Source organism: Aquarana catesbeiana, linkage group LG02, assembly GCF_042186555.1.
Source record: "Aquarana catesbeiana isolate 2022-GZ linkage group LG02, ASM4218655v1, whole genome shotgun sequence".
NCBI lineage: Eukaryota > Metazoa > Chordata > Amphibia > Anura > Ranidae > Aquarana > Aquarana catesbeiana.
This window is the reverse complement of record NC_133325.1, coordinates 758526134-758547617: the sequence shown is the minus strand read 5'-3', so window position 1 is coordinate 758547617 and position 21484 is coordinate 758526134. Positions and strand designations below refer to the sequence as shown.

Here is a 21484-nt window from a genome sequence, read left to right as displayed (position 1 = left end):
GAACTGCCATTAAGATCAATGCTTATGCAAGGATGCCAAGATCACTAGGATCGCTGAAATATACAATGGGACATTTAATAGTAAAAATGACAAGCAAGCTATGTGCAGGCTACAACAACCCAACGGGATTCATGTACAGACACTTCATTGGTGGCCACTTGTCTAATTAGTAGACTTTGCTATATTTAAGGCTCTGCTGTGTTCCTCTGGCCTGTGACAGCTCTTGTGCCATTTCAGTTTCAGAAAAAAGGACATATAGGATATCTATTTCTGCAAACAAGTAAATGCTTCCTTTTTTATTTATATATACTATATTACCAAAAGTATTAGGACACCTGCCTTTACACGCACATGAACTTTAATGGCATCCCAGTCTTAATCCGTAGGGTTCAATATTGAGTTGGCCCACCATTTGCCGCTATAACAGCTTCAACTCTTCTGGGAAGGCTGTCCACAAGGTTTAGGAGTGTGTCTATGGGAATGTTTGACCATTTTTTCAGAAGCGCATTTGTGAGGTCAGGCGCTGATGTGGATCAAAAGGCCTGGCTCGCAGTCTCCGCTTTAATTCATCCCAAATGTGTTCTATCGGGTTGAGGTCAGGACTCTCTCTCATCCATGTCTTTATGTACCTTGATTTGTGCACTGGTGCGCAGTCATGTTGGAACGGGAAGGGGCCATCCCCAAACTGTTCCCACAAAGTTGGGAGCATGAAATTTTCCAAAATGTCTTGGTATGCTGACGCCTTAAGAGTTCCCTTCACTGGAACTAAGGGGCCAAGCCCAACCCCTGAAAAATAGCCCCACACCATAATCCCCCCTCCACCAAATGATTTGGACCAGTGCACAAAGCAAGGTCCATAAAGACATAAATGAGTGAGTTTGGGGTGGAAGAACTTGATTGGCCTACACAGAATCCTGACCTCAACCCGATAGAACACCTTTGGGATGAATTAGAGTGGAGACTACAAGCCAGGCCTTCTCGTTCAACATCAGTGCCTGACCTCACAAATGCGCTTCTGGAAGAATGGTCAAACATTCCCATAGACACACTCCTAAACCTTGTAGACAACCTTCCCAGAAGAGTTGAAACTAATATAGGGTGGGCCAACTCAATATTGAACCCTATGGACTAAGACTGGGATTCCATTAAAGTTCATGTGTGTGTAAAGGCAGGAGTCACAATACTTTTGACAATATAGTGTATAAGATGTATATATTTTCGCAAACAAGTAAATGCTTTCTTTTTTATTTATGTCTTTGAAGCTGAAATGATGATCTTATTTCAGGGTTCCCAGAAAAATAATAGCTTTATTAGAAATTAGGCCGCATTAGCTGTCAGGGTATACCTATAATTTTATTATCTGCTAGCACAGCTCAGAGACCTCTTAAAACTCAAATGAATTTGCAGATGTTTTCAAAATATATATTTGCATAGGCCCTATAATTGGGCATGTACAGGCCTGATAGGTTACATGGTTGCCAGCAGGTACCGCATTATGCAGGTGGGGGCATGCTCTTCTACATTTTGAGGATGTAAGCAGGCCTCTGGGATGGCTCCAGACTGCTGTTGAGTGATACATACTAAAATACAATATATAACTTCAGTGCTAATTCTGCCTTTCTGTATATCTGTTTAAGAAATACAGAAATGGAAAATTTTAGGAAGAGCAAGGGGCAAAAATGTGAGTCATGTTCAAAGTTACCTCCAGGCTGATGTTATTGTAATAACGTAAAATACACTACTTCTCCTTTAAGTCTGTTATATGTCTGTGGGTAGCCTAATTTTAGCTTTTCACATTCGTCTGGATTTACTCTTTGAAAATGAAATTTTCTCTGGGGTAATAGGGGATTAAATAATATGGGTTGTTTGAGGAGAGAGAGGAAACTTTTCCTCTATGTAATGAAGTATGAAGGTGTACATCTAAGAATCTGGCCTTTCTATTCATCCAGCAGTTGAGTAGGGGAAACTATGATCTGGCACATGACTTCTTAAATGGCATGGCCTACACCAGAGATTAATCTGTAACAATGCCGCTCTCAGGCTAGTTGTGTATTCCTGACCTTTCAGGTTCTATTACACATGGCTTGGCAAGAAAACATGCACGTCTGTCCTTTGACAACCTTCGGCTACGCTTAGTAAGGATTGGTCACTGGTCTCACTCATGCTTCCGAGTAAATAATTCCAGTTAGATTGTTTTTCCATATTTTTTCCCGTTCCAATTAACGAATAGAAAAAAAAAAAAAAACCCTTAGGGACCGCTGTCACCTTCCATTGGTTATAATGACAGAAGTCCCAATATAGTGGGGAAGTGCAGTTTCACGGTGGGTTTCTGGAGAAGACATGGACGAAGGACTTTGGTTTTTGTAAATAAACGAGTTAATTTCCTCTGAGGAATAGCCATAGTTTTCTGTGCCGTGTTCAGGCTCTGTGCACGATGAAGCCTGACAAGTTCCATGTTTGGATAACACATGGTGGTAATTAAGAGGTACGTAAGGGACTTGGCTATGGGATTTGAAGTGCTCGTGTTCGGAGTTGTGGTGGGGATATTTTTGCGTTGTTCTGTCATTTTCCAGTTCATGATAGCCGGTCTGATGCAGACCGACAGGCCCATATCTAGGCTCCTTCATACAGACCCTTCTTGTCTGCTCATAGACCACCGGCCTAGGGAGCAGGTGGCTCAATTGTCCTACAGTCTTTGCGTGAAGGCATTCGGATTTTGGCAGCAGAGAATTGTTCAAGGAGTTTGAAAAGTGCTTTTCGCTGACGATCGTTTTTTCCTGCTGGTACCTACTAAATTCCAACTTGTTTTCCTCCTTCACTGTGTGATAGGTGGTGGTGCCTCTGTTCTCCAGCTTGCTGGTCTTCATATTTGTGGAGCAGTAGAGTTCATCTTTATAACGGAGGTTGGCTCTCGAGGATGAGGATGAAGAACAGCCTGTGAATCCATCGGATGAGCTTTCTCCAGAGCTGTACCGCTTGGTTGTTGCTAGGGTTTAGACAAACACATTTTATTAGTTAGGTTAATGGAACATGTTTTACCAAAAAATAAATAAAATGTGAAATGTATGTAAACCCCAACAAGGAACTTGTCTTATATTCTGCCTTTTGGTCTGTTAACTATACTATCAAAGGCATTTTGCTATATCTGTTTGAAAAGTGTAAAAAAATACCTATTGATCCTGATAGAAATCTTGTGAGCTGATAACTCTGTGTGCCCACTACAGGTGCTTACTGTTACGAGTTTTCATTGTTCTTGGCTATTCTTTGTGTTACAGAAGATCTCCCCATAAGTTGCAGAACTAAGGAGAGATATTCTGTATTCCTGTTCCAGTGTGACAGCTTTCCTCTTCCATGGATAGTGAGTGAGCTTTGGCAACATAATACAGGAGGTGTATTACTGGCAGAGTCAAAAGATGTGTAGGATAGAGTGCATAGGTGGTCGGCCCGTTGTAACTTGCACTTAGGCTATTAGATATCCCCATAGCCAGGGGAGGCTTAGGAGGCTTTGCGGTTAAATAACAGCCTGCTCCTGCCAGTAGAGGAGCACCATGGAAACTTGGGCAAATATAAAGTGTTGGTGGGAAGCCCAGAAAGAGTTTATCACTGAGAGAGTCTTTCCTACTTTTCTCTGCTGGTGGACCAGGCTGGATCAACATTTAGTCAGTTGGGACTTATTCGTTTAGCTTTCCCTCAGGGGGAAACCTGGAGTAGTTTAAGTATTGTATGCATTTTTGGGTCTATTTTTGGTTGCTTGACTCTGGGACACCCCTCCTGTAGGTAAAGAGTCCCCCTCTCATTCCACACATCTCTAAACTAAGCTGAAGTGTTTGTAACTTCGAGCTTTGTACCACCACCTTAAAGGGATGGCTTTTATTAGTCTTCTAGTGGTCCCCTCCTACTTCTAACCTCTATAAAAAGAAACAAAACGTATGTTCAAAGAGGGTAGAGTGGGGGTTGTTGGGGTAAATCTTGAAGCAGTTGTACAGAGGACTGTCAGCAGGTATTGGCTATGCCAGGATGAGCATGTCTCCAATAAGGCTTTTCTAGCCACCCTAGGGGCCCAGTGTCAATTGTATGCTGTTCATTTGAGGTCACTACACCAATGTCCAAGCAGGAGTGTATTAAAGAGCAGTTGCACTCCCTATTACAAAACAGGTGAAAATAAGGCAAAAAAGGCCCCTTTCACAGAGACGGACCAACCGGGTCAATAAATACAAAAATAGTACTGCTCATGTGAAAAAATAATTCAGTGAGAGAAAAAGCAGCATCACAAATGTGAGATATTACCACAAAAAAAAAAAACAGAAACAAAATGAAGGTGTGTTGCATTTCAGTGATTGACATTAAAAATACTGAAAACAAAATTATAAATAAACAGTCCAGAAAAATCAGTCTCTCATATGGACCATATGGTCAAATGGCAAACTCCATTATTCAACTATGGATAAGGTTATACAATCCCTTCACCAAGTGAACACGCCACCACCACAATAGGTTGGACTCTTACCAGAGAGCCTGGACCCTTTATTACGAAGGGTCAAACAGGCTTGATGAATATGTCCCGATAGGGGTCATCACTAGGGGATGTACAAAGGAACCACGTCAGGAACAGCTCAAGAGCATCCAGGGGACTCCACCCAAACGACGATCCTGTAGTCAAATCCAAATAAAACATAAAACGATGGATAGTGTAAAACCTTTTAAGGGTTGCATCTAATATAAAGTATTGCACTTACAAGTATCCATAGTAAAAACAGCATATAATTGCAATACTTTATATTAAATGCAACCCTTAAGAGGTTTTACACTATCCAGCGTTTTATGTTTTATTTGGATCTGACTACACGATCCTCGTTTGGGTGGAGTTCCCTCGATGCTCTGGAGCTGTTCCTGACGTGGTTCCTTTGCACATCCCATGCTGATGACCCCTACCGGGACATATTCATCAAGCCTGTTTCACCCTTCGTAACAAAGAGTCCAGGCTCTCTGGTAAGAGTTCAAACCATTGTGGTGGTGGCATGTTCACTTGGTGAAGGGATTGGAGGACCAACCGGGTCAGCCTGTCAATTTTTTAGGTGGACCCAATAAGACCATACATTGCCCTCTATGGAGCGACAGGTGTCAAAAGACATGTGTCCATTGACACCCGCTGACATCCGATCCTATTTGCTAAAAACAGACAGATAGGGATCCGTTCCCCATCCGTCTATTGGATCAGATGTAAATGTACAGGTGGTCTGTTTATGTTTGACAGCCCATAGGGGACAGCGCGCTGTGTCTGTATCCCCTCTGCATAAGCAGAGGGGACACAGACAAGCCATCCGCCTGCTAAGCGGGGATCAGCGGACAGATTTCCCTGCTGAAAGGGGTCTTAAAAAGAAACGAATACAGCCACCACATTTAAAGGCCGATATCTGCAAAATATATTACATTTATGTTCTTATATTTTTTAAAGCATGTTTAAATTCAAAACAAAGAACAGCCTGATGTTCCCCCTAAATCTTTGCCACACTCAGCAGGGGCCTAGGGGACCTTCTTGCAAATCCGGGACTAATTGGAACATTACATTCAGCACTTGTCTGTTTGTTTAAGTTTTACACTGTAGCAGTTTTCTAGGCTGTCATGATACAGCAATCTGTGATAACCCCATCATCATACAGGTCTGCTTTACATTACATTACTCACGCTCTGATTTACACTCCACATCAATAATTACATCATGGAGTGTTTGGTCAAGTCACAGCGCCGTGAGAGCTTGATGGATGCCCAGCAGTTTTCCATTTATAAAATTAGCTGGAGGATGCTTTATCTGCTGTGTTTGTTTGGAGGAAGCTGAGAGGTAACACTGATCAAATATTAACCTACGAGTCACAAAACCACTGCTTTGCTGGGTAATGAATCGTGTCCAGGAATCTGACAGTTTCCACCACTGAAATATGACAGTGAGTAATCGGTACAACAACAATTCTGCAAATTTGTTGATGTGGAACAATTACATGAAAGATTAACATGTAGATATTATTTGACATGCAGAGTGGATTGACATTGAGAGTAAAGTGGTGGGTGTTTGCAGGGGTGGAATTGCGGGGTCTCTTTGTTATCTGCACCAGCGCTAAATCTGCGCCTACCCCTGACAACCTCCCTACGCTCCACACCAAGATCCCACTCTAAACCGGTCTGCTCCCCACCAAATCAGCCCTTTATTATGGAGATCAAAATTTGAAACCAGTTTATGCTACATGAATGCATTAAAGCGGTGATATGCCCCAAACCAAACATTTAAAAGAGAAGCATGTTTTTTTTTTTTCTAATCATGCTTACCTAGGTGGATGCTGCATCTGTCCCCCACCAGCTCTAACACTGAAAACCGAGCGATCAAACACCGCTGATCGCTTGTTTCTCAGAGCTCCCTGAGCAGAGAGCTGGTGACTGTCAATCATTGCTCTCTGCTCTGCCTCCCGTACGCTCACTGGAGCGCCGAGCTGTGGAGGGGGCGGGAGTGGCCGGCTTAGGCTCTCAGCGGTTCACAGAGAGGCTGAGCTGGGTGTCAGTCCAGGCATTTGGGCGGATCCCGACTTCATTGTCGCGATCTTGCCCGAGCCTGGACCGGTTCTGTGACGTTAGCTGACAGCGGGCTTTAGCCTTCTGTCTTCTGAAAACGGGTTTGTTCTGCACTCCTGAGATCCATAGGAGTACAGCCAAACCGCTTTGGCTGTACTTCTCCTTTAATATATTGCAGTTTACCAATCCTTAGACGATGTAATGGCTGCATTTGTTTCGTTTTTTTAGGCTTTCTTTCATAGGTGTGCACACAGGGTGTGCCGGGTGTGCCTGGACACACCCTAATCACCCGATGCGCATTAGTATTATAGCTCTGTGTGCCAGCAGGAAGATGGGAAAGATCTCCCTCTTGCCGGCTATGCCATAAGAAAAGTGTTTACGCTCTTTTACTGTGTGGGAAGGGAGATCAATTTGCGGGGTCATATAAATATGTAGACACACACACAATATTGAGCTTTAGGCCCCTTTCACAAGGGCGCCTCCGTTGGACAGACTCCGCTTGCTCAACAGGGGATCGCTCCACTGAGCAGGCGGATGACATGTGCAGAGTGGAGACGGACACAGCCCCGCTCTCCTCTGTGGGGAAATCGGGTGAAAACGGACCGTCTGTCTTTTTTCATCCAATCATATCCCATCCGCCAGGCGGATGGAAAATAGACCACCATCCGTCTGGATTTGGCAGACAGGATTGGATTGTAAAGCAGTGGTTGTGACAGGCTGACCTGATTGGACAGACCATGTAAAAGGGGTCTTAGGGGGCATACCCTAATGCAATAGGCTGTGCACACCTGTGCTTTCTTTCTTCTATTTCCATCTGGTAATCCAGCCAGCAAGTCTGTTGTTTTTTCAAAGCACAAACTTTCCAGCAGAATGTTTCAGTTTACATGATTAAGACAAACCACTTACCACTAGCAGGGGTGATTACAATGATCAGCTTGGAATTGTTCAATGTAAAACCTTTACCACAAAAGGAAGAAAAACTGTTTGCTGTAACTGATTATAAAGTGTAAGCTGGAGTTTGGCTTCAAATTGTTAGCGGTTCGAAATCTGCTAGTACATTTAACACTCCCCTCCTTCCCCCCGACTGCTGCCTGCTGTGCATCCTCTGCTACCTTATCTACCATATCCAATGATTGATATTTACATTTTTGGTTTGGGCTTTAATACCACTTTAAGTAGACCCTGTCTATGTATGGAAAAGCCCTGGGGCCATCATATTTTTTTTACCGAATTCTGAGTTTGAAAGTCAGAATTCTGAGATTAACAGTAAGAATTCTGAGTTTCAAAGTCAGAATTATGAGATTACAAATTTGGGCCATGCTAAAATTTATTAAACACAATTCTGGGATTAAAAGTCAGAATTCGGAGATTGAAAGTCAAAATTCTGAGAATTAAAGTAAGAATTCTGAGATTGAAAGTCAAAATTCTCAGAATAAATGTCAGAATTCTGAGATTGAAAGTCAGAATTCTGAGATTAAAAGTAAGAATTCTGAGTTTCAAAGTCAGAATTATGAGATTACAAATTTGGGCCATGCTAAAATGTATTAAACACAATTCTGGGATTAAAAGTCAGAATTCTAAGATTGAAAGTCAAAATTCTGACTTAATCTCAGAACTCTGACTTTGAATCTCAGCATTGTGTTTAATAAATTTTAGCATGGCCCAAACTTGTAATCTCAGAATTCTGACTTTCAAACTCAGAATTCTGTTAAATAATTTGTTTATGATGGCCCCAGGGCTCTTTCATAGTCTATTCATTATGACAAGTGTCCTTCTATAACAATTTAGGTGCAGTTAACAATTGAGTAATGACAAAAATACTTTTTTTTTTTTTTTTACATTTACATTAAAACTTTCATGACAAGTGTAGTGCTACCCTCGCAGGCGCTGTTTGGTAGTTTGGGTTCCCTGTTCTGCACCTTGAATTCAAGAACAACCTCAGCTCCCCTGACACACCCGATTGAATGAAAGTTACTGCAACACTTATAAGGCCTCATGCACATTGGACGTTTTTACAGCTGCTCCTAGCCTCTAAACGCCCCTCTATTTTAGCCTATGTGTCCATGTACACATAGGCTTTTAGCAGTGTTCAGTGGCAGGAGCTTTTAGAGGCAGGAAAAAAAAAAACACTGCCCAGGAGCAGCAGACAAAAACGCTTGATGCTACTAAAAGCTGCTAAATGCACCCAAATGTGCCTAAACGCTAGTGCTTGAGCATTAATTATTTTCAATGGCCAGAATAAATGTGTCCCTCAGCGCAGCGGACTGAAGCCACCTCCTCCTCCTCTCTGTTTACATCCACACAAGAGGAGGAGGAGCCCGAGGGACACACACAGCTGTGTGTATCTGTCCGCGCTGTTCTGAGGTCTGTAAACTTTATGTATATGTGGGTGGACATGTGCAGGGGGTGTCTATACTAATGGGGGGTCTGCACTGAGGGGGGATTCTATACTAATGGGGGTCTGCAATGAGGGGGGTTCTATACTAATGGGGGTTGGAACTGACGGGGGGATTTTATACTGATGGGGGTCTGCACTGAGGGGGGATTCTATACTGATGGGGGAGTCTGCACTGAGGGGGATTCTATACTAATGGGGGGGGTCTGCACTGAGAGGGGGATTCCATACTGATGGGGGTCAGCACTGAGGGGGGGTGTATGTACTGATTGGGGGGTCTGCAGACTCTGCACTGAGGGAGGGTGTCTGTACTGATGGGGGGGTCTGCAATAAGGGAGGTGAGTCTGTACTGAGGGAGGGGGTCAGTACTTAGTGGGGGGTCTATACTGAGGAAAGGGGGTCTGCACTGAGCAGGGGTCTGTACTGATGGAGGGGGGTCTGTACTGAGGGAGGGGAGTCTGTACTTAGTGTGGGGGGTCTATATTGATGGAAGGGGCTCTGTACTGAGGGAGGGGGCTATATTGAGTGGGGTCTGTAGTAAGTGGAGGGGGGGTCTGTACTGAGGTAGTTGGTGGAGGAGGGGGTGACACCAATTTTTTCGGCACCGGGTGACACCAACCCTAGTGACGCCACTGCTGACCTCACAAATGCGATTCTGGAAGAATGGTCAAACAATCCTATATACACACTCTCCTAAACCTTGTGGACAGCCTTCCCAGAAGAGTTGAAGCTGTTATAGCTGCAAAGGGTGGGTCAACTCAATATTGAACCCTACGGACTAAGACTGGGATGCCATTAAAGTTCATGTGCGTGTAAGGGTAGGCGTGCCAATACTTTTGGTAATATAGTGTAGCTTCTTGGATGGGCTCTGTACACTGTTTATGTAAACTGAGCCATTCAATGACAGTTCAGCGGTCCACAGCCATTAATGGCGCTGCAAAAATTAGGCTCACTTTGCCGTTCACAATCGTTTATGCTCTTTAAATGTAATGTGTTTTACCATGTTAGCCATGGATAGTATACGAAAGTGAAAATATAAGCAATACCTTTCGTCTGGCTTTAACCCTTACCGATAAGAGTTACATCAACCTTTAGAAATAAAGTGTGGACCTTATCAATGAACACACAAGGTATGTATTGTATTTAGTAATTCAGAACAGATATCTGGAATGTGCATGTAGAAAATAACTTACCATCATAATTTTGAGTGAGGTTGTGACACGTCTGACTTGCAGGCTGATCATGAACAGTTTTTGGTGGTGAATTTGGCACTATGGGGTTGGAGTAATGCCAGTGACACTCTCCCCCTGTTTGTATTGCGCCAAAGAAAAATCTCGCCACCTCACATGGCGACCCTTGGCTCTGTCCAAACCTAGAAGGCATCACTTGTTTTTTGCCACTCAACATGTGGGAGTCCATTGGAAAGTGTCCGTAGTGGTAAGGGAATGGTATGCTGTAGGGGGCAGGGTATAAAAGTTCACTGTTTTCCGTGTGGTTGCTTGGTTCTTGGTTATTGGCAGCATTTGTTGTTGGAACTCCTTTCCAGTTTCCAAACTGTGCAATGTCCAGCTTATCTCCATGGAAGGAACTGTACTGCTGCTGGAAGAAAGACAATGCATTGATCAAATAGTATCTCTAGGGGAAATTTCCCTGCTGGAGTTGTTGACTTTAACTTGGAGGCTCACTCCTCCTACTGCATTTGCACTAATGTAATACACAATACATGAAAAATCAACATAGTAATTTTTTTATTCAAAGATGAACAGAGTTCAGAACTAATGTACATAGTCCTTTGAAGTTGTGAAAGCCATAGATTTGTTTCTCAGAATCAAAATATAATTTTGTAACGTAGTTCCATTAAAGTGTGAACTTCAGGCAGATTTTGGGGCCACTTGGTCCAATTTGTTTTAAACATTGTTATTATTAAAAATTATATCTTTCTTGTCTCCAAGTAAGTACTGTCAAAGTCCACTTCAAGATTTTTTTGTAGAACTTCAGACACATATTAAAAGAGAAGTTTAGTTTTTTTTTTAGAAAACATACTTACCTACGTGTATGCAGCATCGGACTGATGCTGCATCTGTCCCCTGCCAGGTCTAAGGCTGAGAACTAAGCAATCAAATCCTGCTGATTGCTCAGTTCTCAGTGCTCCATGAGTATACTGCTGGTGCCTGTCAGTCACTGGCTCTCTGTTCTGCACCCCCCCCACACACACGCTCAATGAAGCACTGGGCTGTGGAGGGGGTGGGGGCGGTTGGCCCAGACTCTCAGCAGCTTGCCAGGCATCTGGGTGGATCCCGACCATATGGTCGCGATCTTTCCCCAGCCTGGACTGGCTCTGTGACGTCAGCCGACAGCAGGCTTCAGCCCGCTGTCTGCTGAAAATGGGTCACAGGAGTGCAGAACAAACTGCACCCCTGTGATCCACAGGAGAAGTACAGCCAAATGAGCTTTGGCTGTCCTTCTCCTTTAACAAACACCAAACAATTAGGTTTATTAAACTGTATTTAGTCATTTAGTAATTGCAACTAGTGTAAGGACCTACATTTGGACTGGCATAATTTTCCTGTAATCTTCTGTGCAACAACATTCAGAGAGAGGGAGGGCCACCACTGGGGCCAATAAGATATGCTGTATGCAAATGTGTTGACAAAAAAAACACACAGACGGGAGAACAGAGGGATGAACTCTACAGCCTTTTGCTGCTCCTTCACTGACCAACCACAGGCGAAGGAACAGAAGGTGACATAGCTGTACTGCTTAAAGGAGAAATATGACCAAAGCTCTCTTGGCCATACTTCTCCTGTAGGTACCAGGAGCACACTTATTGTATCTGAGTATTTAGCGGTTTGCTTGGATTTCAGCTATACAATAGTTAAACTACCTAAAGCCATTATTCCTCTTTTATTAATCTGCTCCCCAAAATCACTTGTATACAATTTGTCTACATTTTTGTCTAATTTGTTTACATGTGGACATCATGAGGTGTCTTGCTAAAATATTTCCCTTGCAGCGAAGTATTTCGCTTTGAAAGAGCATGGAACCACTTTAGAAATGTGATTTCCATTTTGAAATTAAGAACTGCAGAAATCTAAGTGTATTAGTCACTAATATAGTGGTACAAAAAAATCTTTATGCAATATTTGACTTTCAATTTGTGGTTAATTTGTAAGAGAATCATTGGAGGCTAGCTAGTATAATTGGTTGATTCTAAGTGGATTTGTTCTATAATGCTGAAGATGCTTCACAACTCATCAAAGCCCCTATTTGGTTCTAAACTTTTTAGGATGAGCAGCGAAATGTCTTCAGCATTATAGAACCAGTCCAGTTGAATGTGACTAACTACTACTGACTATACCAAGCCCTGGATAAATGAGTACCTTCACAGACATATGATGTTTAATCTGTAGAAGAGGGATAATCAATGGTGGACCCAATGTCCAGTGCACCAAGAAATCTAAAACTGGAGTTTAGTGTTACTTTAAAGTGGTTGTAAACCCCTTTCATGAAATTTGACCTGAGCACATATATCTGTAGTGTTTACTTATCTCTCTCCAAAGCTCCAAGTGCCATGTCTTTCTGCTGCTCCGGTCCTCTTATCATCATGAGTCATTTCTGAGAAGTTCTCTGACACATGAGATAACAACAGCTGAAAATCAGCTCTCACACAGTGTAAGCCCAGACTCCCCACCCTCTTCTGGAAGAGGAAACAAGATTTCTAACACAATCTGCACTTTCTAAAGTGTAGAAAGGGAAAGACGGCAAATATACAAGTAGAATGTATGTAGGAGGATTTGTTTCATCTCTGTGTATCATCTGAGGCTGTTCACTTCACTCGGTATAGGAGAGGGTTTACATCTCTAAAGTGATATTAAAGTCTCTTTTTTTAATTTTTTAATTTTTTAAATAAAAAACACGTCATACTTACCTGTTCTGTGCAGTGGTTTTGCACAGAGCAGCCCCGATCCTCCTCTTCTGGGGTCCCTCACTGGTGTTTTTGGCCCCTCTCTCCTGCCCCCAGAGCAAGTAGCTTGCAATGGGGGCACCCAAGCGGGCTCGCTTCCAAGCTGTGCATTCACACACAGAGCTGTGGCTTGGCCCTGTTCCCTCTCTCTCTTCAGTGGCTGTGATTGACAGCAGCCAATGAGGAGGCAGCGTCACCGGAGAGCCGAGGCACTCGTGCACATCGCAGAGAAGGTTTTTTACCTTCATGCATAGAATGCACAAAGGTAAAAAACTTTGGAAAAACCTTAGAACCATTTTAGGCATGATGGGAAACCCACACAATTTTGGGGAGGCTTTCCATTACTTCCTGTTGTGTTTCTGAGACAGGAAGAAAAATCTCCTCAGCAGGACACAGCAATAAAAACCTGAGAAAATTTTGGCTTTGCAGACAGAAAGTATTACTAAAGGCTTTTTTTAAAGTTTTGGATAGAGTGGAGATGGATTAGAATACCTATTAGATTTGTATTGCTGTCTGTGTCCCCACTAGGGAGATTCACCCTCTCCAATTGTCCTGTTTACCATTTTCATTGAAAGTGAAAGTAAAAGAAAATTTCATATTTTGGATTGTCCTGAGAAAAGTAATAGAGGCGAAATCTTCCGATGGACACTAGTTCTGGTGACCTGAAGGGCCCCAAGGAAATCCCTTCACTTCTGGGGATTTCTTCTCACTGCCTGTTTTGGCTATAGGACAGGAAGTGGTACATCTCACCAATGGGACACAGATGCCAAAAAAAATAAATCTGATAGGGGTTAAAACCCTCGCTTACTCTTTCCAAAATGGAAAAAAAAAAAAAAACGCTTTGTCTATACTTGAACTTTAAGTGCAATGGATACAACAAGAATGCACTCTAAAACCAAGGTTCAAAAGCAAAGTGTAAAAACAAGCATAATGCTATAAGAACATAGATAAAAAGTGATAAAATCCAAATGCATAACCAAGTCACCAAATCATAGAATGTTCTCTAAACAGTTCTAAGCTTTTAGTATATTGTGACAAGTAAATAATACAGCAATAAAATGCCTCATATCTCATTAAATACAAGCAAGTTATGTTCTTTGCTCTATAAAACTGCTCATATTGAATGTCTGGGACTTTTCCCCTATTGGTAATTTATGGTGGGTTGTAAGGTTAGCAGCCAGTGACCAGGAAATGCTGCCTGTAATTCAGCTCACGGAGCAACCCATACTAACTGGGCCTGTAATTTAATCTGTCTCTGAGCGCAGCAAATACAAGGTAGTTTCTAAATATAGTCTGACAGCTAAGAAACCCGAAAGTATCTTAAAAATTCCATATTATAACTGAAAATCGAGGGAGCCTGTATAATGTAAAACAGAGTTACAAGCAAAGAACAAAATCAAGTAATAAATACTTTTGTGTACAGAAACTTAAAGTGACCCATGCCATTCATCTAGCTATCTCAACATGCAGCACATGTGCATAAAGGCTGTTGCCAGTGCTTTATGGCTCCATCCCTCATTACAGCCTTCTAGAAATCCCTAGATAGCAGCTGAAAAACTCTGTGTACAAATCAAATGTATTTACAAAAGTCAGTTATACAGGGCTACAGAGCAAGATCAGGACAAGTATCAGGATCACGCACAGTGCTGTAAGTTTGCCTGGATACAATGACATTGTCCCTTCTTTCCTGATTGGCTGGCATTGTTGTTTTTTGGGCTATGCTATGACATGAAGCTCTTAGGCAATAGAAAAAAAAATTGCTAGCTCGTTGGTTTCAGTATATTTAGTGACTATCCTGCCGCAAGTATTTAGATCTTTATTTCTGGCCTTGCCTTCATTGGTTGCAGTTTTTTTTCATATCTGTGAAACAGAAGGAATTTATACCAGAGGCAGGCCAAAAACTAGTCTTCTGACTATTTTTGTAGATTACCGATTCCCGAAATTAGGTGACACCCTATTTACTCCACGATGACAGCAGATCTGTGAAAGTTGTCTGGCTGTGTGGTTATAATATTGAACTCATCATGTATGAGGAGCAATAATCCTTGCTCCTCGGGAGGGGTACTTAAAGTATGACAAGAGGTCAGGCAGAGCTGTGACTAGAACTTTCAGGGCTCCGTTGCAAGAAACCATAAAGCCCCCCCCCCCCATGGTGAGGGAGCACCAGGGCCCAGTTGCAAATGCAACTTTTGCGACCCTGGTAGTTCTGCCACTGGTGTCCAGTACTTTTTTTTTATCTTTGTTGATTTATTTTTTAAATTTTTTACCATTTTATTTTATTTATTTACAATGTTACAATGTGATCATTTGACTAAATACATAATTAGATTCATTTTTTTTTAATGGATTATTAAATTCGATTTTTAAGGTTTATGGCTTTGCTTTCTAAAAAAACTCTGTGCAAGAAAAACCTTTTTGCAGAGGGAATAAATAACCTTAAAACTTTTGTTTGCACCAAACCTGCCAGAAAAACCAACAAGTTGTTCAGTAGCTGATCATCCATGCCAAATGAACCATTTCAACAGCTAATGAACCATCCAATTGTGCTTCTAAACCCCCAGTGATTTAGGAAAGTCTATTGACAGTCCACCGTACCTGTGGGTAGGGGTTTGATCTTGGCTGTTTTGGTTTGACTTTTGCAGCTTTCAGCTTGGCTGGTTTCCTTGCCTCCTGCGAGGTAGCAACTGAATTCCGGCATGGAAATGGAGCTTTGGCAACAGTCATTTGCTCCAGAGAGAGCTGCAGTTCCTTGTACTCTATATCTCTGTGTTAGAGAAAAAATGAATAATGTTTACCAAGTGTCATCAAAAAAATTCAACATTTTCACACAATGGTGGAACTGAAGTCCACCAGCCAGCCACTGATGTTCCAGGAAAGTATGGAAATAATCATTTTGGAACTGCAGGATGCTGATTATAACCCATTACTACCAAATTATAAGCATCCGCATCATAGTTAATTTATATTTTATCACAAGAATGCCCTTTCAATTAATTCAAAGTTTTTTCCCTTTTCTGAAAGAATAAATAACAGCAAATCTAACAGTTTGCTTGATTCACTTATGCAACACAGTTTGGATTTAGTCATTTTCTTTGTTTTACAAACACATTCCATCTCCCCCGACAGGCACAATAGCCATATTATTTTCAAATCAAGCGGGCCAAAAGCATCCAGACAACCTATTATACTGATACAAATCTGTGCGATTTTGGTTCATTTACCAAGATGGGGGGGGGGGGGGGGGTTCAAAAAATGGGCCATGCTTCTATAATATCAGCTTGGTGTTGGTGCAGGAAGTTCCCCAATGTGTAGTGCCAGATGTGGTGCGGAAATGGGTGGAAGGTCATGTGAACTTCCAGTAAAAGGTAGTAAGTTGCTACCTGTTACCCCAGTCAACAGTAAAGGGGTCAATTTGACTTTTTTTAGGCTCCTTGAACACGGGGCAGCTCCGTTTTGATCAGCAGAGGAGCTGTCTGCTGATCCCCCTGCTGATCAGTGCAGAGCGGGCAGATGACAGGTACGTATCCCAATTAATGCAGAGCAGACCAGACACAGACAAAGCCTGCTCCGCTCTATAGGAAGCTGAGTGTAAATGGACTTTCTGTTTACACCTAACTGTCCTCTGATCCAAAACCGTTTAGACCTGCTGGTCAATAGGGGTGAATGGACTGTTTGATAAGGGCCGCCTGTAAAACTGACAGGCAGACCTGAACGGACTTCCATGTGAAAGGGGCCTTATTTCTTCACAGTGGCGCACATTGTATAAAAACTGTTTCCCCTTAGGTAGATTTTTTTTTACTTCCTATCCTAGAGACAAAACAGAAAATGGGTAGAAATCTCCTCAAAGTGAGCCCCTCTTACTTGTCAGCACAAGATTTCCCCTCTGTTCCTCTATTCCTTTGCTTTTTGCCCCAATAACAATGGTCACCAGGAGAAACTGAGAATATAAAGCTGCAGCCTGTAGGGTGAAAAAAAAATAGTTCTTCCATCCAGCTGTATATAGTGGATGGAGGAATCTCCCACTGCAGCTATTGTAATCTAACAGCCAACACCACCAGCTGCCAAAATACCTGAACAGTGACTACTTTTGACTGTATGCCAGCGCTCTTCAGCCAACATGTGGTTCTGTTGATTTTTAATCAACGGATGTCCGGGAGGAGTTGGCAGACAGGGTCACCAGCTAAGCAAATTTTGCCTGGTTCATTTGCATAGTGTATGGCCGACCAAATGGCCTGTGTCAGCAGGCTTTGGGGTTGTGCTGATTACATTGGTTTGCACTCTACGCCTGATTGGCTCCTCATTTAAGACATCTCTGAGATCATTTAGAATCCATTGACAGGTGCATTTGATGTACAGCTGACCTCCTGATTTGCTCCAAATGGGTTTTGCATTCCCATAGGCTTGTATGCTGAACCTCCGATTGGCTCTAAATGATCAAAGTCAGTTGAATGCAGTAGCCTTGCCTCATTTTGTACAGCATACAAACCTATACATTGAAGAATCATTAGTATTCCTACATAGAAAGGGCCTATGCAGAGGCATCTGATGATGTAATCGGAAAACATGATGACCTCAATGTGACTGGAAAAATAGGATATTAAGAAGATAAGGAGAGCCATATTAAAAGTAAAGACCAGAAAATATTTGATTTCCTCAAGTAGGTTGAAAAGGACAATCCAACACAGTTCAGGGACACCAAAGGGCATCTGGGGTTTGTCCAAACTAGCTGCAAGAACTGAGCAAAGCAAATCGGTTAATCCTAATATTGGATCTTTTTTTTACTGAATTCAGCAACCCAGTACTGTATTTAAACAAATTTCTGAATCCTTGATGAAGAGGGGCCATTTGATGGATGCCCTAAAAAGTGTTTGTGTTATGGTACCCCCTAGCAGGTGACATTGGCTCACCCAAGGTACAGAGTATAAGCACCAGTCAGTCTTCACCAGAGCTCCTTATGGTGGAGATTGCCTGGAAACACTAAAGGTTCTTGGTTTTCTTTGAGCAAACTGGCACCAGGTCATGTCCCCCCCCCTGGATATGCTACAATGTGGAGACTGTTCAGGTGGTAGACAATAAAGTAGTTAGGTCCAGGTGGAGGTTGTGGCAGGCAACCGACATGGGAGTAGTCAGGTCCAGGTGGGGATCTTGGTGGAGTAGTCAAGTCAGTCTGGGTCAGCAACAAACAAGCAACTGGCAGGTAAGTAATAGTGCTTTTGCTCTCAGGTAGCAGGCGATAAGACACAGCACCAGCCACTTTAAAGGCTGGTGTTTAAACACTCTTCTGGTCAGAGAACATGCCCAATGTCGTTACTGGGAACTCTGGAAGTCTTGGAGGTAGTGGATGTCCTAGGAATCCTGGAAATCCAAGCAGGGATCCTGGAGGGCATTCTGGAAGACCCAGCAGGGATCCTGCTAGGAATCCTGGATCACGCAGCAGGGATCTTTTTAGGAGTCCTGGAAGACACAGTTGACTTTTACTGTCAACGTAAAATATTTTCTGTCTTTCTTCATCTTCCTAATATCCCATGGTCTACACTCAAGGCTCTCCTATGCTTGCATACAAGCTGCCTAGCCAAAGACATTCCACTCACCTACAAACAATTATGGGTTATCCAATCAAAATTCAGGATCCAGTGCCTCTCACCCACCGTATACTTACGACAATGGCACTGTTTTGCACTTATCATTGTCAAATTGCACTGCTTTTTCCCCTATATTGCAGTCAGGGCAAATCTTGCAATGATCATTTAAGTCTGGTAACCAGCAAAATATATTAAATTAAAAGACAGACAAGACAAACTTTTGAACTGTGGATTTTTATTACCTTTATTTCCCTGTTGGTATTTGTGTGGTTGGCCTAGATCTTGGTAGCTTCAGTGTTTGCAGAAAGTTAGTATGTTTTAAATTAAGCTCTTAGACCCTAGTGTAAGTGTAGTAATTTCCAGGTGAGTCATCTGATTACTCTATTTCTATAACATTGTAATTGTCTTTGATTTCATAATTATGGATTGATTGCACTGTTTATTTGATACACCACAGTGCTCTTGAGTATGTGTTTAGTTTTTTTTTCTTTTTTAGGTTGCTTTTAGAACGTTAAAGAAGGACTCTATTAAAGACACCGTATTTAAAAGGACAGCAGACCATTGCACCAATTGCTAATTCTGATGAGTTACTTTTTCAAAGTGTGATGAAATCCTCTCTTAAGCCTAGTATACACAGGCCAAATGTCGGGCAATATTGGCCGGTTTAATAAAAACCATCCGACATTCGGGTATGGCAGCTGGTCTGACAGAAGCCGACTGTTCGCCCGGCTTCTGTCGGACGTGCATGCTGGTAAAACCAGCAGTCAACCGACTCCTGATTTGCACTCTCAGCCAATGGCTGAGAGCACTGACTAGAGTGTTCTGGCGTGGGGGGGTGGGCAGGACACAATAGTACAGCAGGATCGTCAGTATAGCGGCTTGTACAACGTGCCACAAAGCGTATACTGTGCATTGTAATGTGCTGCGTTTCCAAAAAAAGGTTGTCATCGATTGTGGTGCGATGACAGCCCATTCATAATGCATCTCCTGCCTTAACACAACACATGTTAATGCATGCCATAACACATGGTATTACTTGTGCGTTAGTGCTCACTTAAAGTAGACCTTCACCCTCTTCTGCTACTTCCTTCCACTCCACCCCTCCTTCCATCATCTTTAGGTATCGGACTATTTTTTTAAAGTTTTTTTTTTACTTTTTTCAGGTAAAAATGTCCGGCCCCGTCTCCCCATGCACACCAGTCGTCTTAGGGGGACGGTTCAGATATGCTTTAAGAATGATTGTGCCCTATATCTAGGGTCTAAAATAAATCTTCAAAACATATTACCAACTCGATGTGCTATGCCAAAGACGGATGCCTTGTTAAATAAATAGTTAATGAGTTGGAAAAACAGGGAAAAATGGTAGGTTTAGAATTTTGGAAAATTTGGCTACATTTTCTTTTACTTATGGCTGTATGGTATGGGTGGTTCATCTGTGTTAAGGGCAAAACGTGTCACATGATTCGTAGAAACTGATGCTAGGGTACACAGCTATGAATAGTTACTTTTCACTTATGCAGATCACCAAAGAAGGGAAAAAGAGAGATGGTTGTATGTTTCTTAAACTTTAAAGAGCCTTCTGACAACAGTCAACATCCTTTGCACCTCATTCACTCCACAGATCTCTTATGCCGCGTACACACGGCCAGACTTCCTGACAGAAAAAGTCCGATGGGAGCTTTCGGTCAGACATTCCGACCATGTGTATGCCCCATCGGACTTTTTCTGTCAGCATTTCCGACGGACTCAGATATAGAACATGTTCTAAATCTTTCCGTCGGAAATGCCAACGGAGTTTAGCCCGTTGGCAAGTCCGGCCATGTGTACGCGGCATTACTGATCTAGGTCTGGTGGTGGGCAGATGTAGGAAACAACAGGAGAAATAAATGACCATAGTTTTTGAATTTGGTGATGTGGTGCCACCCCCTTATCCCTGTTGCCATTTGCACTGTCCCACAAGGGTCATTGGGGTACAATCATTGGTATAGGTACATTCATAAAGACATACATAGTTGCACTCACGTAAGGACATAGTTGACGCTCACAATGCAGTGAGGTCTTGAGGACCGGCTGTTGTGGACAATGGTGGCATAGCTCTGCACCCACACCCATCCTCCATGCTTGGAGAGCAGCCTGTAGTACTTTGTGGTGACCTGGCCTTTCACTAGTACTGCAAATGGAAGAAAAAAAAAATAACATCACTAAAGTAAAGCAAGTCAAGGGAACAATTTATTTCACTATGTGTCAATAGAGACAATTTCCAGGCTAAGTGGAAGACTGGAATATGTAATAGTTGTATTTTTTCATGAAGTATGCCTCCCAACTTTTTGATTTGAGAAAGAGGGACACATTGTAGCACAAAGTACGTAAGCAAATGACATGCCACCTTTTATAAATATAATGAGAAATCCATACACTTCACTCTGGGGGAAGAAAAAACCCTTACAACAAGGTACCCCCAGCATTGCAAAGATCAAATGCTCCGTCTGTCTATGAAAATGGAAAAAGCAACTATATTTATCGTATACATTGCACCCCTGGCAGCTGACACTCTTCTCCTCTCTTTGATGCTCCTAGATGTGGTCAAACTCATCTATAATGCAGGACTTCCAGTCTGTGCTGACACCACAGTGCCTGCAATGGGCAGAGTAGCAAAGAAAAGAAACTTTGGAGGAGCAGTTGAGTCTGGTAACCAGCAAAATAGCTGGGGGGAAGCCTGTGGTGCGGAGCTCCCAGAGTTTAGTTTTAAACCCACAAGTGATTTTTCCACCACTATTTCTCCTTTATACCTGCTCTCCAAAACAACAAATGCAATCGTTTAGAGCAGGGGTCTCCAAACTTTCTAAACAAAGGACCAGTTTGCTGTCCTTGGGACTTTAGGGTGGGGCCACGCTGTGGCCAGCGGGAATAGAAAATTTTGCTGCCATCAGTGAGAATAAACAGTGCCCCATCTTTGGTATTAGGGAGAGGAAAAGTGCCTAA

The 21484-nt window shown here is 42.5% G+C and overlaps 1 protein-coding gene across 1 annotated transcript in view; it reads right to left on the bottom strand.

Moving 5' to 3' along the window:
• Positions 1–1256: 1256 nt before the first annotated feature.
• The window catches only part of SIM2 (SIM bHLH transcription factor 2), a 192008-nt gene continuing 171780 nt past the window's right edge, over positions 1257–21484 (bottom strand). Inside the window, exons 8-11 of the mRNA XM_073618063.1 lie at positions 20525–20672; positions 15516–15684; positions 10150–10552; positions 1257–2986 (exon numbers count right to left, since the gene is read on the bottom strand). Coding sequence (XP_073474164.1) covers positions 2262–2986; positions 10150–10552; positions 15516–15684; positions 20525–20672 — 1445 coding nt within the window. The 3' untranslated portion in view covers positions 1257–2261. The remainder of the gene's footprint in view (positions 2987–10149; positions 10553–15515; positions 15685–20524; positions 20673–21484) is intronic.